This window comes from Amphiprion ocellaris, chromosome 6 (assembly GCF_022539595.1).
Source record: "Amphiprion ocellaris isolate individual 3 ecotype Okinawa chromosome 6, ASM2253959v1, whole genome shotgun sequence".
NCBI classification, from domain to species: Eukaryota; Metazoa; Chordata; class Actinopteri; family Pomacentridae; genus Amphiprion; species Amphiprion ocellaris.
Genome location: NC_072771.1, coordinates 25174292 through 25199804, shown reverse-complemented (window position 1 = coordinate 25199804; position 25513 = coordinate 25174292). Strand labels below are relative to the sequence as shown.

At 43.0% G+C, this 25513-nt stretch overlaps 1 protein-coding gene across 1 annotated transcript; it reads right to left on the bottom strand.

Annotated features, from left to right (window-relative positions):
• Positions 1 to 732: 732 nt before the first annotated feature.
• On the bottom strand, positions 733 to 24738 carry gas2l1 (growth arrest-specific 2 like 1). Its single transcript, XM_023281204.3, has 5 exons — positions 23493 to 24738; positions 13531 to 13638; positions 8591 to 8687; positions 7354 to 7669; positions 733 to 5538 (listed from the first exon to the last, which is right to left on the bottom strand). The coding sequence occupies exons 1-5, from the start codon at positions 24201 to 24203 to the stop codon at positions 3477 to 3479; spliced, it is 3294 nt and encodes a 1097-aa protein (XP_023136972.2). The 5' UTR covers positions 24204 to 24738; the 3' UTR covers positions 733 to 3476.
• Between the last annotated feature and the right edge of the window lie 775 nt (positions 24739 to 25513).

Below are 25513 nucleotides of genomic sequence, written 5' to 3'. Positions count from 1 at the left end.
TGAAAAAGTAGGAAGTCATTATGGTTGATAATGTGTTCAATTTGTCTGGTAGCTAATGCAATCTAAATCTTGCAAACTAACTGTTACATTAAGAGGTATTATTAAACTGTTAATCATTTCTCTGTGTACAAACCACAAGTTTGTATGTTTTATCCATTCATTTGGTTGGGTGTACACTAAACACCACAAGCATCTGTGAGGGTAACACAAAATCCAAACAACACTGTAAACTAAAGCCCTAGAAGAAGCATAAATTTTAATAGCCACCCCTTGAAACAGTTTCAAAACTTGAATGTTACAAAATGTACAGATGTGGGGATTTTTCATACTACTACCTTATAAGACTATACTAGTTTTAGCTGGGTTATTTAACCAAAATATGTATTCTAAATGTAGGCTCAATGTAAGCTTTTCCACACATTTGAAAGGAGGTTCAGTTTTGCTTGAGTTTGGTAACAATTTGAATGTCAGACTGCACAAATCAGCACAAAGAGATAATCATTTACTTTACAGTTTGGATGATTATACACAGTGTCTTACATTTTATGCCCATGAAATTCGGTTTCAAATACAAAATTCTATGTAGTAAATCACATAGTGCACAAAGAGTAATATTGTCATCATCCACATTCACATTCTGGCATGTCTTTGACTGGAACTGCAGGACAGCTGCCAAATCCAAAAATCTTCTGCTCTGCACACTGCTGTGACCACATGAAAAATTGATCAGAGTTAAATTTCAGAAGAAAATATTTATTACAAGAACAACTTGACAGTCTTTTCAACTTCAAAAAAGAGTGAAATGTTGCAGTATTGCTATTTCATATACACAAATTCCACAATGTCAAGCAATCTATACACTGAACTGAAGTTTTTTGTGAAAATGACATTAGCAAACAAGAAACTGTCTGATCACAAACATTCAGATTTTGCCGACTGAGAACACGGAGGAGTGAAATTTGTAAAGTTGTGCCGGACAAAGAGCAAACTAGCGGACAATCACTCATTTTATGACTGAGAACCAAATATATGTCTGTGTTTGCAAGAAGTCACAGTTCACATGACTGAGCGATTTCAAGATGCAAATGTCTTCAAATAAACCAAAATGAAAATAATTAGGATACATATAATAATCTGTTAATACAAGTGAAACTGATAACCAGCTACATATTCAACCAATGTAGCTCTAACAATACTGATAGATCATAAATTATTTGTAGCAGTGAGGAGTCAGCAATAAATCAAATTACTGTGTTTTTGAATGATGGGAAACGACGAAATATGTTCAGCGCGTCTGCAGGATCATTCCAGTTTTTATTAACCGGACACATCTCAAATGGATTAATTCTCTTTACAGTACACTGCTGAGCAAACTCAGACATCTTAGAATGCCTCGCCTCATTTGGATTCCCCTAAACACTTATTTATTTAAAGTACTTTGGACACAGATATCATTTGAGCCCACTGAGCATCGATTTCATAAATAAATAAATTAGACCAACATCACATCCTTCCTTACCCCAATTCTGTACATATTCTCACACAGTATGTACACAAACATATACACACTCCTTTTTTTAACCTAATCATTGTTAGTGTTCTGCAAAAACAATTTTATCAAAAAATGTTTTCTTCCTTTTATACCTGTTATTGCCTCCCCACATCTCTGTTGGAAATATTTATCAAAATTATCTCAAATCTTAAAAACAAATGGTCACTGATTTTGTAGAAAAATGTTCTGGAGTTTATGGGGTTTCTGCAGAACACTGACAGCAAACTTCCAACTTTTTCAACTTTCAAACACAATATACAAAGTCCACATCAAAAAAGAGATCTGTAAGCTCTGTAGCTGCAGACCGGCCTCTCATATTGATGACATCTGTGGAAGAGCTTCACAAAGGAACCTCGATATCCAGTTACAGTATCTATTATTCATGCACCTTTGCACACATGCAGACACTCGAGTCATTCTTCATCCACCGAACTTCACCACATCATACCATTGTTAACAGCTCTAACGGCTCTAATCAGCACCAGGATATGTCTCATAAACATATCAAGAAAAGGGAACAGTGTCAAGATAATCTATTTTTACTGTGAATAAAACATGTCTTTCTTGAGCCACTAGATGTCCCCATAGCTTGTGTCTTTGAAATCCATCTGCTAAGTGGGTTATCTGGCTTCTTGTGTTCCAAAACAAGAGGGAATTCATTTCACATCCTTGTCATGAATTGTACATCTACGTCAAGTATAATTTATGACTCAAATTGGCAAAGTTCCTCACTTTTTTCTCCGCATTCACACACCCAAACTCTTCAATATCCATTATTATAAACAGTAAATGACGGCAATGTAGTGTTACCAAAGAGATCTCAGTGATGTTGAGCAAAAACATTCAGAAAATAACCTGTGAATAAAATTTTAAGGCAAAGGGAATAGTCAAGGCATTTTCAACACCAATATTGCATAGCTAAGGCAGCACAGAACTTAATACAGTGAATATGTACATTAAACTGTATATTCCATGCCTTTTTATGTACAAAGTGCCCACATCCCTCAGAGAGCACATGTATTTACACATTCAGACTCCTAAGCATGTGACTCCTGCACATATATATCGCATTGTATTCTAGAGTACAGTTTGGTCAGAGGAAGAGCTCTCAACATCTCTGTTTCAGTGGCAATGACACAAAGTAAAAGAACTTTCACCGCTTCTCATATTTTTACACTTAATCCACTTCAAAGTTAAAATGTTGTACTGCATTAAAACAAAATCTTAACACATTAAGCATTCGAAAAACAAATATTATCTATCTTGACTACACTGATTGACTGTGAAAAGCAGACATTAACACCAGGCAACTGTACAGAAATTGGTAGTTGATAAAGATAGAAGAATGATGGGGGTACCTTTGTCTATGTGACCGATTAGTATACTATGAATATGAGTTTACAGAATCGTATATGAAGACCACTAATGTAGAGACACTGAAAGAAATTGCAGTCATCATACCAGCATTTTGACTACCAAGGCAAGCAGAGAGGCAAACCACAAGAGGGAGCCACTCCGTGTGACTAACGGTTTAGTGTTTACGCTGTGTATAGAGTTGCAGTTTTAAATCCCTGGCACTTTCCCATGCCCCTTAGTGGGGCACATGGCAGCACATATGCTCTCTCTCTATCTTTGAGTATCAACCGTGAGAAGTTCACAAGTGTCTTGGCAAAAGCATCCCCATGCAGACATTAAAACTTACAGTAATATTAAAAACCATTCCTTTGGTAATAAATAATTTTGGCTTAAGTGCAAAAAAAGCAACGTGAATCCCCTGCAGGTATTCAGGGGAGAAACTAAATGAAAACGAAGGAGTGTGTGACATGCAGTGGAAACAGTCTATAGCCCAGTCTTGAGTCTTTTTTTTACACAGTAGTTCAAGTTCATGGCAACCACCCTCTGTGTCATATCCAACAGTTTTGTGCTACATCCAAGCTTCAGTGTCCAGGCTGCCTGACTGTCCAGCAAAGGGGCAGTCTTTGTTGCCCATGGCAGGAGAACGGGGCTGAGGATTGATCATGTCTGCGAAGGCCTGGTGGAGGCTCTTGCATGTGGCTGGACGACCAGGATGGTGGGAGCTCTGGGGGGACAGTGGTGGGGTGTGACAGGGGGAGAGAGTGTCATTAGCCTGCAGGTCTCTGTAGCTGACCGGGGTGGGGATACGTGATCGGCTGTTTTCTGGTCTGTTGTCAGTGCGGGGTCTGAACCTGGCTCCCAGTTTGTGCTTAGAGATCGAGTCTACACTGTTTGATTTTTTCTGCAGTTTCTTTGTTTGCAGCACTTCCCCATCAGCGTCCCCATTAGTTAAGGGTGAAGTAGGTGGAGGGGACTCGGAGCGGGATTCGCTCAAGCTGAAGCACATGGAAGAGTTTTCACTTGAGGAATCCTGGAAGGAGCAGTCCTCAGAGGGGGGGAGGGGCACAGGTGATGGACAAGCCTCTGGAGGTGGGAGGTCATCGCTCCCGTCACCATTTTCCAGGTCATAAGGTAAGTTCGGCTGGTGATTTTCCAGAGGTACGTTTCCTTCAGGCCGTGTGCCCCAGCCGAGCTGACCCTGTTGACCTGCGAGGCCCCCTGTAGGAGGGCAACCTCCATGCTCTCCATTCATGTTCCTACAGTGGAACGCAGGCTGTGAGGGGATCTGATTCATCAACTCTGTGTCTCCAAGACCCGGAAGGGAAGATGGAATTTCACTTTCCTCTACTGAACTAGAAATGGCCGGGAGCTTCTTGAGACCCCCGCTACGATCGCCCCAGTGCTCTGGCTCTCCTTGGCTGTGTGAGCCACCAAAATTGTGCCCGTAAAGTAAATTCAAGGGGTCGTCCATTGAGAAGGGACGGTTAGTTCTCTTGGATTCTCTGAGGTCAGGGAGATTTCCTATCTTTGCACCCACATTCAAGGAGGATGTGGAGGAGTTGGAGGAGGAATAAGCAGAGTCAGTAACATTAGGATCAGTGATAGCTGGCACTGGACATGTCCCAGCTCCCTGCAGCGCTGCTCCTCCTGGAGCTTTTGTAAATACTCCTTTCACCTGCTGCGTATTGGCCAGAAACTCGGCCTCAAAGCTGCGATACAGGTCCTGCTCCCTCTGAGGGTCTAACGTTGGCAGCATTTGGAAGCCAAAGCCCAGGCCTTCCTCCTCAGGCTGCTGTCGCTCCACACCAGACCAGATTCTGTGGTGGCCTCGCCCAGCAGAGCGGGTGCCCTGTGAGATTCGAGGTGGGCGGGACGCATGATGATGAGAGTTGCGAGGAGATGAGTGTGGTGACCGTCTCCCTCCTGAGGTGACAGGTGGCAGCAGTCTGCCTTTACCTATGGAGGGTGAGCGAGGGGCAGGGGGTCTAGGGGTGGTTATAGTCTTCTTGCTGGGGTTGCTGTTGCTCTGAACTCCTTTGATTGGTGAGTTTGAGCATGAGGATGACTGCCTCTTGGAGAACCCACCAGCCACTCTGGGAGAGGATGGGAGCGCTTGTTTGGGCCGAAGATCCTCTCGTCTGTCTGACGCTGGGGGCTGAGTGTCTCTGTGGGACAGACTGGGACCTGGACTGACGTCAATGGACCGAGTACGACTGGGTACCTTACTCTGGCTATGGGAACGAGGAGCGTGGAACCTCCTCGGGCCCTCGTTGCCCAGCGAGCGGCCCCTCTCAGTGCGAGACGTCCGAGCTCCATCAGAGGATCCCTGCGGTGGGTTCGGTTTGAGTACTGGAGCGAGCGTAGAGCGTTCCCGTGACTGGCTGCGAGCACGAGGCAGCGAGGGACGCAGGGATGGGGTTTGATTTCCAGCTCCAGGCCTCTCAATCATATGCTTCCCTTCCTTGCGGTTGACAAGCAGGACTACCTCTTCACCAGAACGCCGCGAAGGACCACCAAGAGAATGACGTCCCCCTCCTCCTCCTCCACTTCCTCCGCCCTTAGAGGAGGCTGTAGAGGAGTCGCTGTCTCCAGACAGACGTCTTGTCACTGGCAACATTGTCTCCTTATACCTATAATGTAGGATGGAGAAAGAGACAAATACATTTATAATAACGTCACATACTTCAAAGAAACAGTCTGGAACTTTTCCTGATTTGCAGTAATATCACTACACAGGTGGTACATCTGACACAGCTCTCAAGACACCAGCAAATGTAGGACAAATATTGTCCATCTTTCATGATGTGATTTAACATAATGTGCAATCGTAAGGATTTGTGAGTATTTCTAACTGTTGCACAGAGACAGTGTTTCTGAGCCAAGGCTCATGTGTTTCTTGGAACAGTGGACAGTGACAGTCAGGGGGATTACTGGGCAGATGAGAACAAGTGGGGGCAGGATTAGAGGTCTCATAGATTTTCTAGTCCAACACACAACACTGCCTTTCCCAACCAGACACCACTCCACTGTCACGCACCAGTGGGACCAGCAGGTTTAACTGGGTAATCAGCTCACAGTTGACCTTACAGGAAGAACAAACCTGGATAGATGGATATGATAGGCAGCATCCATACATTGCATGACACAAAACTGCATTTGAAATCTATACAATAAAACAGCATTGGTCTATTTCCCAATTAATTATGACACGGAGCATCAGCCTGTTTTATCCATATCATTTACAAAAAAATAGGTTACAATAACTGTAGCTAAACTTTTATTCAAACATTTAAAACATCAGTATAAATAGTGTAATAAGCTTTTAAAATGAACCAATAAATCAATTTATTCATGACAAACTGCTGCAGTCCTTTGTTCTGAATTTTGTTGATGGAGCTATAGTTTTGTTTTCATTTAGATCACATTCTGTGCCTTTATAATTGGTATTTTATCACACCGGACTTGTAGTTATCCTCAGAAATTAGATTTGTACATATTCAGGCATAGAAATTCCCCAACATGGAGTCCACCTGTTGACCTACTTCCCCAGTTAGCAGTGAACAGTTGTCCAGGGATAGTTTGCAGATTAGTCTTCATCTAGTCTGGCGCACCCACACAGGGTTAACTTGAATGAGCTGCTGCCTTGACGTCTGGACTGAGTGATTGCTCAAAACAGAAATGAGCCACATACTGGCTTGTAGCCAAAGTAAACCACCATTCAAATCCTAATTGTGTTAAACAATAGCGCCTTCGCACTCTGATATATTGGGAAGTATGTGACCAACTGAAATTTTTTCCAGCTTAATAAAAAGGCTTAAGGAGATTTTCTTGTCTTTATATCTCCACAGAAAGAGTCATGTGTAAAGATCTTACAGTTACAATCGTGACTCCTTTGTCTCATTTCAGAAGCGTATCACACAAGACTGATGTGGCATTATTTGTCGCTGGCTTCAGAGTGATTCAGACCATCTGTTTACCATGGCAAAAGAAGAAAGGCTGAAGCAACAGCTCTCTCAGAATCCTAGCCATGATAGACAGTCAATAGTCTAATTAGCTGAATGAAAGTGGAAGAGAAAAGAGAGAGAGCAAACATGTAGAAGTCAAATTTGTAGCCACTAGGAGGTGCTGTAGGGCAGCTGTGTGAGACAGATTTACCAGGGCAATGTCACCTGAGATTAGATAAATCTGCTCTGGTCTAATCTGTGGCTTCCCGGTTTGTGTATTTGTTGTGTGTATGGCCCACTCTTGGTGTGTGTGTGTGTGTGTGTGTGTGTGTGTGTGTGTGTGTGTGTGTATATGTGTGTGTGTGTGCAGTCTGGCTGCCTGTCTGCTGGCATAAAAGAGCAAGCAGCAAAAACCGCCCTGCCAGGATGCTTCTTAGAGATTAATTTCTTACCACGGTATCACACACTTATCCGCACACTTGCGTAGACACGCAGACTCACCTGAGAGGATTAAAGTGGCGGGGCTCTGAGCGGTCTCGTGGCGGCCGTGGGAGGAGAGTTCGTACTGCAGCCGAGTCGGGCTCAGCGTGGACGGCGGAGCTCTGAGATCGGCCCGACCGTGTGGAGGAGGACGAGGAGGAGGAGGCACAGGGAGCAGCGAGGGGCTCCAGGGAGCGTCTGTCAGGGGGTTTGTAAGGTGCGATGCCATCGTTTCTCCAATGTGGTCCTGGGCTGGTGGAGCGGGAGGAGTGGGCGCTGGAGGACTTGCTCTGGGCCCCCTGACCTCCACTGGCTTTAGCCTGGTGGTAACGGTGGGCTGCGCAGGCAGATTGACAACAGGTGGTCAAGAGAAACCTCTAACTCTGACAGACTCCACGTACAATCAGCAAGGATAAAAGACATTTAGTGGTCAAGAAATAAACCAGAGCTACCAACATCAATGGCATCAAGGGCTTACGGTAGATAAAAGCAGTAGATAAAATACTGCCTCTGCTTCCAAGAGATTCTTACTTGATCCCTGAATGATCCTGTCATTTTAGTTGAACATTTATAGAGCACAAATGCCCTGTTCCTCTCACCACCTAATACTGCCTGATCTTTAGTGTGGCCCTTTGTGGTTCCAAATATAACACCAATTATGATTTCAGCTAATGTCAGCTGTCCAGACAGTCGTCCCCTCTACAGCAGCAGCGGATGCACAGTCTCATCCAGCATCGCTTTGGGCTCTGTGCTGCTAATCAAAGTGAGTGTAAACACTGAATGGTTCGGACAGGTGTCCAGTTTTTGAACAACAAAATGTTGCGTTGACATGAGTTGCTATACAGATGTGCTGCAGTATCAGGCAGCGGGAGGGGAACTATAGAATCATGTGTGTGACATTTTCCATTACAATCTTACATCATTTTCCACATCTACATTTCTTGGCAGGGTGTAAACACTAGTCAGAGTTCAGCATGACACAGACTGGGTGATGTAACAATGTCAAATTAGTCACACAGCAAAAAATGTGATATATGCAATAACAAAATTTAGAACTGTCTAACTATAAATCTACGAGGACTGAACGATGAATACTATTATCCAACCTGACCTTCACGGTGTATGCTCCTAGTCACAGAACACAGTACATCTGACGTGAATCGTGTTGTTCATAATCTTACATGTATTATGAATTATGCAACGCTGAGCCATGACAACAAAGTTGTTTTGTGAGGGGCTGAATAGGAAGTGACCTCACCGAAAGCAGCACAGCGACATGGGTCATGCTTGTCCAAATAGTGCTCTAATGTGTCCCAGCCCCCTCCAACACGCACCATCACATGAGTCCGAAGGACCTGAGGGGAGAAAAGAGAAAACAAGGCTTCAATAGATGAAGAAAAAACAGCATGCAAACTCATACACAAAAAAAAATGGCTTAAACCTTTTTGATATACTGCACCATCACACACACAAGTCTATAGAAATGCAAATGTGACAAACAGGGCAGCTTGCTGAAGGCTGGCTGGCCCTCAGTGTTACGTAACATCTAGATGCACCCCTGCATGTGCCCCTGCCTCTCCCTCCCTCCCCCCAACAACTCCTCTTTCTCCCACATCACCCCCAGCTGCTGCCATTATGAGGGCCGTTCATTGCTATGCCAACTCACTGAGTACGGTAGCATAATAAAGAGCCAAAGTGCTGTGAAAGACACTCTTTTTTTAAGCGCCCCTCTCCTTCTCCCATGCCTCTCAACTGGCTTCCCCATGTTTTCAGAGGGGAATGGGGGGTGAATTAGCATGGTAACAGCTCACCCCTGCTGTCCGCTCAGCTCCTCAGCTGAGAATCCTGTTATCGGGGAGAGGAGCAGAGCGAAGAGGGAGGCCGGAATAGCCATAGCAGAGGGGGGGTGGGTGGATATGTCATTTCCTACTCTCCTCTGTTCTTTGAGGCATACACATCCACAAGATCAGACCAAAGAGCCTCACGCCCTCCAGGCAGAAATTGCCTTCACTGAGGCAGCACGCTGGGCTTGATGCGACAGCCCTGTGGATGCCTCCTCCTGCCTTGGTTTGTGTAACAACGGTCTGCCAGCCACATGTTTCAAAGGTTGTACCCGTGTCTTTGAGGGCACGCAAAGCGAAGCCATAATGGTAAAGCTGTGCGGGCTGGAACAGTATTTATTTCCACCAAATGACACGTGTCGGAGTATCGCATCTCCAGGTCCCTGATCGTGGTCAGAGAGAGGCCACGGACGGGGTATGTGCTCCAAAGTCTGACCCCACCTTCTCTCCAATACAATCCCTGCCAATCCACGACAAGTCTCTGCTCCACTACTACATCAAATCCATCAAAACAGCTGATCTGCTTATCTCTGTCAGACCTGCGAGTATAAACTGCTTACTCTCCACTGCTTTGGCCTTATGTCAGTAACAGGTTTACGGTTTGTGTGATGCTGTATCACCATCATGAGCCAGCAGTAGGGAGCAGGGTTACACAAGGTTCAGAACATATCAGATTTTTGGGATCACTGCAATATGAACTTCAGCAATAAAAAGATCACAAGGTCTGGCAAAGAGAGATTTGAAAAAAGACACAAAGTTCAAACAGCAGAAGAGCAGACTAAAATTTCTCCTTTGACTCTCTCTGTGATCCTTTATTTCATGTTTCTGTTCATACTGCGATCCAGGTGGTGCCAGTTACACATAAAGACATCTTTATACTTGTATTTCAGGCAGTTTTTATAGTTTTTATCTGTGCTAGTGTAATAGCTGTCAGGTGTGGTACCAGCTACAGGGAATCCAAATAAATATTTAATCGCAGTGTGATAATTTCATGACTATAAAGAGAATTATTAAAGACCTTAAAATGCTTATCACGTAGTAATAATTTCTAGAATGTTAGCTCATTTAATTCACTGTAGTTATCTAATAACAGTATAATACCATGTGGTAAGGATAATCCCTATTTTGTGATATGAGCTGCCAAATTATAAAGCAAGCTGTTTCAGAGTCAGCAGAAAGCAGCATACAGGTTACATATCTTCAGAAACAGACAAAACAGATGTATATTACATTATAAAGCTAAAACAACCTGAACTTGAGGCAAAATTTTAAACTGAGTGATCAAAATTTCAGTATAAACACTGATGAAATGTCTTTCCCTGTATTCTGCATCACTTGTTTCCATAAACAACATGCATTTCATATTTTAAACATGATGCCACAGCTCTGCCCATGACTCCGCTGAGTCTGAATAGATGTTTAGGGACCATGTTCCACTTTAGAACTGTGGCTCAGCTGCCAGATTTCCCAACAACTGCAGGGGCATCTTCACCAGTACAGAGACCCAATCCCTGTTTCTATGGCAACCGTGAACAGGGAGACTTCGTGTCATCATTGCGGGGGTGTGTTGAACTGATTTCTTCCTAAATCTTGCTGCTGAGTTAAAAAAATTAAGCTCATGCTTCATTTCAGCTGTTGTGCCCCATGACTGAAGGCATCTCCTCCCACTGGGGAGCAGCCTCCCTCTCAGACAAAGATGCCTTATTAACTCCCCACCCCTCGTGTTCATGAGGTCCGTCTGCCCGTTTGCTTTCACGACTTCATCCCCATGACTTAGCCTGAGATCCTTGTAACAGCTTTGGCAGCTGAATAGGTTTTTTTTTTTTGGCTTTCAAGGCGGCTGCTGGTTTCCTCCCATCAGAAGAATAAGGGAAGCGTGTTGGGTGCACTTGTAGCTGCTTGGGCATATGTACAATCCCCAGTGAGGAATCAGGAGAGGGCGGAAACAGCATGAAGAGAGCCAATCTGACAAGTGAAAGGCTCCCAGACACGCTCATGCACACACATTCACACACACACACACACACACAAAATCCACTGCCATATTTAAATGTGTCTGTTACATTGAAATGGCTGCTGCACATGTTACACAGATCAGACAGATCACTCTCCATCTTCGGGACTATGGAAAATACACAGGGTGGAGTGGACGGCAGCAAAGAGGGAGTATTATATGGCGTCGTTTTTCCTAAAGAGGGGGAGAGATTTTTTTTTCTGGAGAGCAGTGAAGCTTTTTTTTTGTTATTCTACAAACAAATACTCATAAATAATGGTTGTACTGTCCTCAGTGGGTAAAGAAAGCGTGCAGAGGACAACAACCTGTCTCCATTTCAGTGTGATAAAGCAGTTTTCTGAAACCTAGAATGCAAGTGAATCTTTGTGGTGGTCTAATTGATCTAATATAGGGATTACATGTTGTCTCTGCTAACAGTCATCGCCTCCTCTTAAGAAAAAATGTTGATTCTCTCATATACAGCTGGCCTATATCATAATTCTGGTTCAGCGTTTTATTGCATAACTCTTTATTAAAAGATAGGAAATTGCTTCATCAATTTGTCATATTTGCAATAATTAAAAAAAAAGTTAATCCACCTTTAATTCATACACACATTGGTGCATGATGGTAGTGAATTAGATCACACATTGATAAATTCTTTATGCTTTCTTTCATTTTGTGCAGAGACTGAGAGGACTGTGTTGTACCAACTCGGTGCTATATTTTAAACTGTCAGTGCATTTTTTTCTAGGTCAAGGAGAGAGTGCAGAGAAAATACTAATAACTGGGGAGGGTTCTGCTATTTTAGAAATTTAAGATTCAACCACTGTCCGCAGAGCAATAATTTTCACACAGGCTCTTACAGTTGCTGTAAATTTAGTACACATGACAGGATCGGTGACTTTACTGCACCTATTATGTGGACAAAGCTTTTTCTTGACAGGGAAGGGTGTGGAAAACATTTCATCACAAAGTGTCTACCGAGTGGTGCCACTAAATGTGAAAAAAAAACGGCAACATTACTGGCAGTCAGACTGACTGACAGTAAAATGTGAATGCAGGCAACTCGGAAAATCATCCAAAGGGTCCATTAATCTGGTTGTGGTACATTTTAGGTAAGTGAGACGAAATCGATCTCTGGTATCAGGAACCCTTCCTACACCGTCCTCTGAGGCCAGAGGCTACAGTTGCAGCTCTCAAACTGAAAATGAGACACGCAGTCCGGCAAAAACAGGCTGCAGCCAAGATAAGGAAAACTCAGGAAATGACCTAAAGCTCTATTTGTGTCGAGATGGGAAGAGTAGAGTCCTGGGTGTGGGCCAGATGGAGGCAGTTTGTAAACACTGGCTATAGACGGAGAAATCACAACACTGTTACTTACTGTACTGTACATTTCACTGAGGTTTGATTCCACCCAGCAGCTCAGGGGTTTATCTGTTGCTGCCTAACCTTGGTCTTCTTGAAACAACATATGCCAACGTGCCATATGCCAGCACCGTATGGTTCCATGAAATTACTGCACAGCTTCTGTGCTTTGTGCCAAGCGGATATATGATTTGAACATGTGTAAAAACTGACCTAAAGCATTCAAAATGATTCAGCTTCATTGAAACTTTGGGCTTTATTTTTGTTTTCTATCTGTTACTTGAAGTCAGAAAAGTGAAATTTGACACTGAGACTGTGTGGATGAACAGTGATGGAAAATTTTGAATTCATCAGAAGGCAAGTGTGTGTTAATAAAATTGTACAAATTTAATCTGAATTTAGAATCGCATTTAAAAGACATGAATCTATTTAATGTGAGGATTTAAAAAAAAACTAACAAAATGAAGTCATGCCATTCTTATATTTCGAGGTGCTGTGTTTGACAGTCAGAGCTGCACTGGTATCAAAATTGTAGATTTTTTAAGTGACAAAATAATGCAGCTATGTCTGTATAACTGCACCTTTAAAATAATAATAAAAGTAATAAGCTTTGTTTCTATAGCACTTCTCAAAAAAATGGAGTTACAAGATGCCTTACAAAAGCAGAGCAAAAGAAAAACATTAAAAAAGACTATAAAATATAATGCAAATGTCTGTCTTTGGGTGAGTGCTAAAAGCTGAGAAACAAATTTAGGGTTTGTGACAGTATAGGGAAGGTTATTTCAGATTGTCGGGGCTAAAAGTTCTGGGATGTAAAGTGAAACCAGAACACGTAGAGATTTAAAAGCAATCCAAACTGAGTTCTGTAATGAACGGGCAGTCGGTGTGATTTGATAGGACTGGAGAGATGTGCTTCCTGCATCGAGCATTTATGAGCAGCAATAAAAGCGAACAATACATGGACAGATATTTGGGATCATGGTGGTGAAGACCTACCCGAATGAAGATCAGAGCGCTGGAGTCTCCCACTTTGTATTTCCCTTCGGACACCTTGATCATAGGAAACTGGGCCGGACAGGAACAGCGACCCAGAATCTCACGGACCTGTGGAGAAGAGAAAATAAATAAATCATTGCAGCACGTGAACATGATGCACACTTCAGAGAGGAACCTGACAGTGATCCCTTCCTGTTTTCCTGAGCAGTGCCCCCACATTATGTCAGGTCATGTTTAGTCACACATCGGAACAAAGCCCTGCTGGACCTGTGCGTCAGCAACACAATGACTCTGTTTTAATGTGGTGAGAAATGAGCAGTCTTGGCTGCCTTTACATACGGGGGTGTCGGAGCGCGTTTGTGCGTCATCTTCCTGCCAAGTTTTCTCTCCAAGCACCTACTGGGTGATGAAGCTCGGCCGCCTGCTGTCTTACCACATTAAAAAGCCCCGCCTCACCTCATCTCCTCAGAACATTTTGGTCATTTAGCTCACCGCAAAAAGTCACCAAAGCACATATCTGGACGTTCTAATGACTACTCTCGGCTCTGGAGCTCTCAGAGATTTTACAAGACAGCATTTGTGCTTGTGACATCATAAACTGAACGGGAGAAAGCTCAGGAATCAGACTGGAGGTGATGATGTCAGCAGGCCTGTGCTGCCAGCTGGGTTTTAAACTGAGAGAGCTGGTTGCCCTTGCTGTGTTTGGGGGTGCTTATTAGGCAACTAGAGGCAGGCACAACTGCAGGGTGGAGTGAGATGGGCCTGTGTTGCGTAGGCCCCGTGTGCTCTCGCCGGATTGGACAACTTTGATGTTGTTCTTGGCGTCTCTCTCTCAGACAAAGGCGTGTGCACACTTGTCGAGCAGGAGAAAGTAAAGGCAGTAAAGTGGACTGAGGAAAGCACAGGAGGGGAGCAGAGATAACTGCTTTACAACATGCCTTCATAAAGGGCACGGGTGCATTTTATTGATATTAAAGTGATCAAATGACATGCTGGAGGTAAATGCCAGGCTGCGAGCTTTCACCCTTCAGCTGTTTACTGCACCTTTCATGCTGTATGCTGAGCTCCTGGGATGCAGCTTACTTGTGTGTGTTCTTGGCCTACAGCACCTCCATTATGGTGTATTCAGAAGATTACGGTGGCACCTTGTTATTTTCTTGAAATAGCACCCTTCTTCTATCCCATGCTAATTAAAGAGGTTGGAATCAGAGCTAAGCCTCAGCATCTCACCTGCCCCTCTGTTCTCCCTCTCACCTGCTTCTCTTGAGCCTTCTTTGCTTCCTTTTCTCTTTCATTTGCTTTGTTGTGTATCAGCCTTTGTACTTGTCTTGTGCACTCACTGACCAGACCTATATTTGTCCTTTTTTGTTTGTTTTCTGCTAGCTCCTTCTCCTTTTCCCTGCCCTGTCGTTCTGTCTTTCATTCAGTCAGTAGGTGGACGAGCCCTGTTTGGAAAAACCCCAGCCAGTGAGTTAATGGAAAGATTGCTATGGCAACAGACACACACATAGCCTTACCCTTCCCTTTTTGACTGTACAGTTTCCCTTCTTTTTTTCATTCTTGCTATAGTAAAGCCAGGGCTGTTCAGCTGAGGTCATAAGTTTTCCTCTGGAGGAAAGGTGTGCAGCCTCATATGAAACACTGAGCAGGATACAGATTAAGAACCATGAGGTGTTTCAATAATCACCTAATCAATAGCAGCTCTAACATCTGAAGTATTTGCCCTGTGGAACCCTTGACATGAAATGTGTGCACTTCCCATGTCTTCACTGTGTCAACAATGACTGCTGTACTGAAAACACAACACACTGCAGAGGGAGATCGAAGGGGAGGAGAGACACAAGGTCACGCAGGAAACATGCGGAAGTGGAGCTGGAATGCTGCAAAAAACTGAGGGATGAATTATAGATGCACGCTGGTCACACAAGAGACAATTTCAGCAAGAGCTGCAGATGTTTGAGAAGGAAAAGAGAGAAAAACGACGAGCGGCTGAACAATCCACAGCACGCCCCTATACTGGGAATCTTCCCTATCTCAAGATAGGAATGTGGAGATGTTTTTGCAGGAAGAGAAACTGTTTCATTTATGAGAAACTTTACTGGAATTAAGCTGAGCAGCTGCATTTGTCAACATGGAGTTTAATATAAAGAACTTATACAGAAGATATTCTTTTAAAGATCCCACTGCTCAGATCACGTCATATCTGCTCAGCATGAGTCAACAATCTCCTCATTCTTTTCCTTCCTGACCTGCAAGCATCTGAAGGACCATTCATGGCTGAGAGCAAACCCTGGGGATGAGCAGAGGAAATGGGAGGGGAAGAGATAATGATGTTTAGGCTTTATTTACTATATTCTCGACTGATCTGAAATGCATACTAGCATGCTACACTAAGACTGCAGATCATAGCTGAACAACGTGGTATCAGAACAAAGGAATGCAGGAGGTTTGCCAGTATTGTTCTACTAAGTGCATCTACTGTTGTTTGATTTGAATTCATTGGTTCTAGTTTTCGTTTCCTGGTATTGTGGCTCAGGTTTTTGAATGAAATTCAAATATCCATTTGAATATTTGTCTGCCCAACCACACAGCTTGTTCTTGATCAAAACAAAGGTGTGCTGCCTGCTGTGACTGGCTTCAGGACACTTATTGCTTAACTCCAACAATAAAAACTGAACATTAAAACTCACAACTCAGTTCACAGGAATTTATACAAGCTGTTTCCAGGGTTTGACTTGAATGATGCAATTGTAAGACAGAGAGAGTCTATAAAAGATGATATGGCACAGAACAAACACTGTATCTGAGGTAAATTGTATAGAAAAAATGACAGAACAAGACTCTTCTGTCCGCTTTTTTTTTTATCTGTACGCCCTGAAGACTGGAAACTTCTCGAGATAAACCAGCCTCACCATCAGATAATCACAGAGACAAGGAAACTGGGCCACAGGGGGCGCCTGTTTGGAACTTGAGGGGGTTATTGCTCCACCTCCCATAAAGAAGCATTCCTGGAGCTCATGAAGACACACTGAAAACAGCCACATATCAGACTCTATGCTCCTATTAAACCTCTGCCCTGACAGCCTCTATAAACGACTCCTCTGTGAACAACTGTGCCACATTTCATAAACACAGGACGGCCGCTGCACAAATTCTCTCTTCAAAAACAACACGGGGGTGTAGGGAGGTGACGAGCAACTAAATGAAGGATAATTATGTTTTCTAATTATGTTGAATGTGCAGCCCGAGGGAATGAACTGAAGGCAGCATGGAAGTACAAGCATTTAGAGACAGTTAGTGCTCTGGTCTAACAGGCCTAACCAGCAGAGAGGAGATGGAAAAACAAGAGTGGGATCAACACCTGAGGGACAGGTGTGTCCTTTGAAGACCCAAGGAGGAAAAACAGAAGATACAAATTTAGAATAATTTCGGAGGCTGCTGTGCTGTTGAAGCATATTGTGTTATGCTGACTGTAGTTTCCGTTATGTTGTTATGTTGTGAGGGGAGGCTAAAAATGGAAAATCTATCAAGTTTATCAATACCTCTCTAAAACCTTTAAAACACATTCTATCCAACCAGCTATACTGGCATTACATCCATACCTGCTACTGTTGTAATCATTTGGTAGTTGGAAATAATATAAACTTACTAGCTTTAAGCTTTTTTCCTACTCAGCTGCACAGAATCCTCCCTACTCTTCAGCTATTTACTTGTTTCTGATCTACATTTTACTGATTTACCTATTTTATATACATCTTTACAGATTTGCTTGTCTACTTATTAAACAATTTTCAATTATATATTATTCATCTTTCCATAATCTTGATGGACAACTGATTGATAAACTAGATGACAGTTAGTTGCCAGCTATCTAATTAATCACCAACTACTTTGATAATGAATCACTCTGAGTAATTTTAGGTAGAAAAAGTCTAAATGATTTGGTTCTAGCTTGTTATAATTGAATATTTTATATTTTCTTTACTTTTCTGTGACAGTAAACTAAATCTCTTTAGGTTGTGGCCAAAACAAGACATTACAGAATGTCATTTTTGAGTTTGAAATCCACTGATCAACATTTGTCATCATTTTTTTGGACATTTTTAGACCAAACAGTTCATTACTAAATCAAGAAAATAATCTAAAGATTAATAAACAATGAAGATAATAATTAGTTGCAGCCTAAATATTGGGGCGTGGTAGCTGATAAGCTCCCTTCAAGTAGAAAGTTTCCCTCAGACCCAAATTAACATGCCTTGTATAAGGGTTGGAGTAATTTGCTGAGTGTATTTTGGCAATAAACACAAACTACAAAAACATGAAACCATATTTTAGTGTCTTGGGAAATATAATTACTCTCCTTATGATACAGAGTTAGATGAGTGGGTTAAAAATACTGCAACAATACAGTCAGCAGCTATTTAGCTTAGATATGGCATTAAAGCTGAAAAGGATTAGCAGCAAGACTGGCTCAAATAAAAACAACCAAATCTGCCTACCAGCACTTCCAAAGTCTACTAATAAACATGCTGTATTTAGTTTGTTCACTGGTACAAAAACCAAAGTGTAAAGGCAACAACGTGCAGTTTTCACAGGGATTCTGAGCCTTTATGTGGCTTTTCTGTTTTTAACAAGCACAATACAGCGTGCTAAAGCTGCATAGGGCAGAAATCAGAAAAAAGGCCAAAACCAAAGTAAAAACAAAACAGATTTTGGAAATACAGTGTTCTTCATGCAGTTCTCCGCTTTCTGTCATAAGTTTGTTCCACCAGATGACAGTGGACATAAAGATATACTTCAAACTTGAAAAAAGGTTCAAACCAAAAGCTTTTCATTAAATAAAACCCTATTCTCCTGACTAAATGTCTTAAATGTCTATTTATCCACGTTGTCCTCCTCTCACGCTGGAATTTATTTCTATTTATACGATCTCACCTAATCTGTGTGAAAAGCTTAAGTCTTCCATCAAGGCCTAGATTTTCTAAAGCTGGAGTCAAGAAGAGTTGCAGAAGTCTAGTTTCCTCTCAGACCACTTGAATTACAAAATGCTGAAAGGTTAGTATGAAATGTTTGCCCAATGGTGCCACAACTATACTGCCTATCACAGCTTTAAGTAAGCTTTAAAGGCGCTAGTAGATGGTTCAAAATACGAGTTTTCCTACTAAGTATAAAGAAATAAGTGTTTTGAAAATGTCCAACTATTCCTTTAACTGTTATCTGCAGGATATAATGCTTTTATCTTATTTTATACTCTTAGTTGTGTTTGCCCAGAGTGAAAATGTAATCATACGTTCTCCAGGTTAGACAGCATCACCTGCATGAGGGAAATCATTCTCAGTAAATCGATGCCTGTCTCCTGGCCTCATGACAAACAGCCCATCAGAGGCTGCAGCAATATGGGAATCTGATGGACATGAAGAGCTATATGCTGAATAAATCCATTATTCATCTGCTTCAGTCAAACAGCAATGTAATCACTTGGTGCAGGAAGTTAAATATCCGGTCATCGTCTAACTCATTTGCCGGTTTGTTCTCATGTGACTGAACAACAACTCAGGCCTCTCCTTGTCACACTCAAGGTTAGAGGGATTGATGCTCGGCCTCCACCTGGGACCAGCTTGAGGAGGCTGCAGGCAAGTGCAGGAAATAACCAGTGAACAATTATTCTCACAGTCAGACAGAAGGCCACTCAGATAGAAACCCAATTAAAATGATAATTATGCAAACGATCAGCTGATAGCATCAAACGCTGCAATAAAGAAGTAAAGAGGGCGGCATGCAAAGTGAGGAGTCAGCTGTTTCCTCACTGCCGCATGGATCACAGTGAGGACAAGCGAGAAACGGTTACTGAGCAAAATAACCTTTAAAGTCCAAAACTCAGAAAAACGCCAGGGCATGTGACACAAGAGGGAGAAACACTGAAGGCTGCCATGCTCTCTCAGCAAAGCGTATGAGTGTGACCCATTGCAAAGCATGATGACCTACTTTTCCGTTTCACTCTCTCTACTGTAGCGCTGCCTCTCAGAGTAACATCCACCACAGTAAGGTTTATCAGAGTGTACAGTAACGTCACTCAAGGCACACTGTGTTGTCTGCTTCCCTTTCTGCTTCCTGAATGCATGAATTGGACCATAAGGCTAAAGGAGCAGAGCGTCCATATAGGCAGAATGCACACATTTTGTCTCTACACCCCCCTCATCTCCCCTTCCCTCGGCTGGTGTTTCCATCTATAGATTGAGATGTCGGCCTTTGATTGTCTCCTCGCTAACAGTGGCAGTCTATTCATTTCCTCTGTTCCACGCCACCAACAAGACATACGGCTCCACTCTTTGCTTTATCATCTCCAATGGACACGGAGGTGGGGGATGGGAGTGAGGGCTCACATATATGAACTGAACAAGGGCTGAATGTTGAAGCCTTGGGTGAGAAGAGACGTGAACCAGTTCATATGAGTGAGCAGAAAGAAGGGAAGACGGCAAATGAAGGAAGTCAACAATGACTGCGAAGCTCCTCCGGTCTGTTGTTTACAAGCTTGGACACTGTACTGAATAGAGGCCTACGCATGCAGTAAATGTGTGAACAATTAGTGTGCACATTACGGGGTCACTAAGTGTTATTTTAATTATTAAATATAGATCACTTTTCCATAGCGACAGCATGTTTTCTTCGAATTAAGCACAGCGACTTATGACCTAGAAACCACACATAAAAGGTCATTTGTGTAGGTAGACAACCATATTGCCTCAGGCTCAGAGCTGCATATGGCGATAAAAAGATACAGATTCGATCATGGTCATAATCCCTCTCTAGTGGTGATATGTAAGAAAATCCCCTAATGCAAAGGATACACTTTATGTGGCCATAAAGAGCGATGTGATCAGGCTTCTGTTTGCACATCTCATGCGCTTGGGAAAACACTGAGTCAAACTATGATGAAGGAAATGAGTCTCCTGCCACTTCCTCAACTTTATGGTGGAAATCCATCCCACTGTGAGATGAGTAAGAATATACATAGTTGCAGATCAGAAGATGGATGTTGTATTCATGTGAGGGTGTAACCAGGAAAGCCAGGAGCTTACAGCTTGTATTGTATCCAGCAGGTAGTTGATGTGACACACCAACTGTCTGCAGTAAGAGTCAATGAGTCACTTTGCTGTTGCACAAGCCGAGTGTTCAGGGATAAATCATAATTAGTAATATTTCATGACGCACAGTGAATATCAAAGAGTTTGATGTCCAAAGAGGCAGTTGTATTTTGAGCCATTGCTGTCTGTCGGTACAACGGTCCTTAGAATAATGACATGTAATCCTATTATCTCCACACTTGTATTGTCTCAACAAGAAGATTAACTTGATTGACCAACCACCAAACAACCTTTAGACGAACATACAGCTGCCATAGATAAAAATCTCAGTAAGATGTTATGCGTTACTCAAGAAAGAACTTTAAAAAATGATAAGGAAGCGTTTCAAATTGCTGTTATTGTGATTCTGAGATACTTTACAATCTCATTAAGAGGTGCCTGTTCATATTTTTTTATAAATAGTAGCATTAAATAGCTATATATGTACTGTACAGCTCACATTTTGGCCTGAAATTCAATTTGTTTAGGACGTCTTGATGGCACATGCACTGATGAAATTCCTTTAGAGCTCAACTGATTTATCTGCCTATCGTAGATATACCCACATAGCTATATGTTGTCCAAAATCTAGATGATTTTTTTTACAGAACATGATGAAGGAAAAGATGCTTGAAGTGATTTAGAAACAGTGTCATGAAAAAGTTTGTCCAATAGAAAAGCTCCAACTCCTTTGTTTACTGTACTTTCAGCACTGCCTGCAGTACATGTAGCAGTGCTAAGCAGACGGTGGTACTGAGTCAAAATGGTGTCTTTACATAATTTTCCAAATATAAATCAAAAATGCCAAATATTTATAAAGAATATTGCCCAAAATAGCAATATCTTAAAAATCTGTATCGGCATTAACCCCAAAATTCCAGTTTCAGTTGAGCTAAATTCTAAGTAATTCTACGTAGATGGTATCATCTGTTGTTCCACATTGAGATTTCTGGACGGAAAATACGACGACTAAACGGAAGCTGAAGGTATGTAGCATTTAAGTTTGCACAGGCATGTGAGGCTGCTGTGCACATCTCTGGAGTGAATGGGCCGGTAATTAATTGATGACATTTCATCAATAATGTTACTGGATATAAATAAGAACGCGGGTAATGGAGAGGTTGATAAATTATGTATTTTTTTAAAAAGCGGATGCAAAATTAAACCATCATGAATCTACTGTTGATCTCATGTTAGGCATCTGCATTGGACAAAAATACAAACGTATTCAGTGGGACAAATGTTAGGGAGGATGGAGAGGAATAAAATCTTGCAGCTACAACTGAGTAGCAGATATTTATTACTGTATTTAAAGGAAAATGTAGGTTTCATTTTGATTATTTCCTGGTAAATATACTGTGCTGTGGTTCAGGAAATTAGGAGGCATTCAGTGGAAGCAAAGATTAAACCTCAACATGAGAAATGGACCACAAAGAGCTGAAGTCATTAGACAGGATGTGTTGGTGCATCTTAGCAAATTCTGTAAAGCACCCTAGACAATAGCGTACTGTTTTAATATTGCGGCCTCATGTCTAAGTGCCATTGTGGTTTCTTGGTTGAATTGCCTCATGGTCATGAAGCTGGCTGTTCTGCAGCATGCAATCCATTTTATACAAGGATGGACATTCACCAGACACAAGATGCCACTTCCCAAATCGGTCAAAACCTCCTCAAATATGTCGCTGTCTGACAGATGACACAGCGCACAGGGATGCGACAGATAAGGAAAGACAGAAATATGCACCTGTAGCTTTTCTATGCCAGTTTAGTCCCAAAATTCAGTTGGCTTGTATTATCCTCAGCTCTCAGTCATATGAGAGAGAGTGTGCAGACTGAACAGAGCACATCCTCCTCCACATGCTCTCTATTTCTGTCTGTGGAGGTCACACCAGAACGGCTCTGCTCCGCTGCCCGACAGGCAGGAGTGTGACTGTCGGCCCTCCTCCCTCACATCTTTGGTGTCAAAGAAGGACATTGTTCGTCTCATCAGCATGAAAATATTAACTTCCACCATCGTGCAAAACCCAACAAGCATGTGTTCCGCTGGGCCAGCTGCCTGCTCATAAGCTCTGCTCTAACAAGATCTTACATGTCAGCAGGCTGGGGCAAAGGTCAACCAATTCAACTTGACAAATGACAAGAGTTGATGGAAGGAATGTATTAGAACCAATATGAGAAATGGGACATGTTTAGGGGTTCATACAATTGGTACCGAATGTGGAATCTTCGGGATGTTGCACTGATTATTCTTGATGGACAGAATAAATGAAAGAAGATAACCATCAAATGACTCCTACATTTCTACAAGAATGCAGAAGACACGTCTCTGAGTTGACCTGTGACTTTTCAGAGCTCTGCTGTGGGTGAAGGTAAGAATGTGTGACCCTACAGGTGACCTACAGGTGAGCAGGAATGTAACAGCACGGGTTAAACTAAGTTATGCACATATGTATGCACACGCCCAGGCCACAGGCAATCTATAAGGCGCCTGAATTCTTTATAGCACTGATGTGATACTTTCAGAAACCGTGCTTCACTTTTGACACTGCTGTGCTTGAGTGTGGGAAAAACTAGTCATCTATCGGCTGCTTCATAGTTTTTAGCACCAGACAAAACACACTGCATGATATTTACATTTAACCAAGGCCAGGAGAAGGAGAAATCCTGTGGGAAGCTGTGGGAAGCCTCCCAGCAAATCCACTCCTATGAGCAGTGAGATCATTACACTAATCTAATGAATCATAATGCACTTATGACACATTCTGGATTCCTATAGAGGCAGATCAGGGCACTAATACACAGCAGCTTGTGTGTATTTTATTTATCTCCACAACTCACCAACTCATCCAAATTCCTCATGTCACATAAAACTCTCTTCTGCTGCCAGACGAAGGGCTCTGGATCAGGCTCCTCTTCATCCTCCAAGCTCTGGCTCTGGCTCTGGCTCTCCTTCCGACTGAAGCACCTGCTGGGCGGGCTCTGCTCCACCGGCTCCCCGGCATCGATCCTCAGGCTCTCCTGGTCCCGGATCTCCTCCTCGATCTCCTCCTCCAGCTGGATCAACATGGGGGCCAACATGCCGAACTTGGACCCGCGTCTCGCCACTTCGAGGAGGCACAGGATGAAATTCTTCTCGTTGCACCTCTCCACCAGGTCGTTGGTCTCGAACATGAGGACGTCCTTGATCCAGAGCTCCTGCCTGCACCAGCTGATGAAGTTGGACACGTTATCCCGCGCCAGGAACGAGCCGGGGACGACGTTGCGCGACTGGAAGACAACATCTTTGGACGGCAGCTTCATGGACTGTGCAGCCTCCGGGTTCTCCAGCTGGAAGTCGTGCGCTGCGCGGTTCACGTTGTTGGCGTGCCGACAGAGCGCACAGCCGGTCTCCAGGCCGTCCATGAAGGTGTCCGCAGTGATGTCCAGGTCGTACAGGGTGTTGAGCCACTCGGCCAGGTCCTCCTTCATGGCGTACAGGTACTCTTCGCTGGATTTAAAGGGCCTGATACTCTTGGAGGCGGCGGACTGGATGTTGCTCTGATCAGCCATATTGTCGGATTGTGTATCAATAAAAGTCTCACTTGATAAATCCCGATTCTCTCATTGCAAAACTCGTCTCGTCCGCAAAACGTCGCGAAACAACCGTGTTGACGCACCCATGCCGACGTGCATGTGCGGGTTCTTGTGGCAGCTCCTTGAAGCCAGGCTTTGTGTTGTCAGCAGCATATCTGGATGCGGAGCGGCCGTGGCGCATGGATGCGTTTTCCGGATGTCTGCGAACCCAGTTTCCTTTAATAAGCGCATCGCCGGGTCCGGCAGTGGAAAGACGCGCACACACCCATGCGACGACCGGTTAATCCGTCCAATGCTGGTGCTGCTGCTGCTGCTGCTGGGGGTGGTGGTAGTGGCCGGTGGGTCCTCTCGCCCACGGGGATCCACGTGTCACCATGTCCGGTGTCTCAGCTCCTCATCGGTGAAATGACGACCACTGAGCGGCACCGACTTCAGCTCGTTTCTCCCTGCAGATAGGCTCAGCCCATGTTGTTGCGCCGCCTCTTGCGCTGAATATGTTGACCTGCTGTGGCTTAGAGCGGCAGAGCGACTCGGTGGCACATCCCATTATGAGGGATAAACGCTCGGCAGAGGAGGAAAACTTAACCCCATGTTCACCAAGTCTGCTCTGGGGGTGCAACAGGGCCACATTTTAATGATCGGTGCTGGAAGCAAGACCTCAGGGCCACAAATACCCCAGTAAACATCAGATCACGCGCAAATATCTTATTGTCTCGATTTGTATCTGTAATTGTTCAGAATGGTTTATTGTTTGAACTAAATTTGGCGTTTTTTCTTATTAGTGTGGCCATATATTTTTTGTTTATATTCTAATCCTTTATATCTCAGTGGGTTCCCAGTATAAATAAAGTTTGAATGAATGAAACTCCTGCAAGATAAGTGAAAAATACAGTATTAGCCTCTTAAAAATGTGGTTTAATGGTGCGAAAGAGCAAAGCATATGTAAAATGTAAACAGTGCCCCAGCTGTAGACATATTTAAAGGTAAGTTAAAAATGACAGATTGGCATTAATCAGATTTTAATTATTCAGATTTATTCCAAAAATGTGGCCTGAACAAGGATTTTTATTAAACATGTCTGCATTAGTTATACTTCACATTTTCATTGCCATCTTTTGTTTAGATTTTTAAATAGAGTATAAAATCGGTGTGTGCACTTCATTCAACTTGTCTGAATTTAATTAATTTAACACGTAGTTTATCCTGTACATGTTTTAATTTTCATATATAATCACGTATAATGTGTGCATTATGTCTATATTTATTTTTAAATAAAGCTCTGTTTA

Excerpts from the sequence above, each read along its gene's own strand:
- gas2l1 (XM_023281204.3), bottom strand. The coding sequence starts at position 24,203 with ATGGCTGATCAGAGCAACATCCAGTCCGCCGCCTCCAAGAGTATCAGG. Across the intron at positions 8,688-13,530 it reads GCGCTCTGATCTTCATTCGG|GTCCTTCGGACTCATGTGAT; the intron begins GTAGGTCTTCAC and ends TTCTCCCCTCAG. Across the intron at positions 7,670-8,590 it reads ATGTCGCTGTGCTGCTTTCG|CCCACCGTTACCACCAGGCT; the intron begins GTGAGGTCACTT and ends CTGCCTGCGCAG.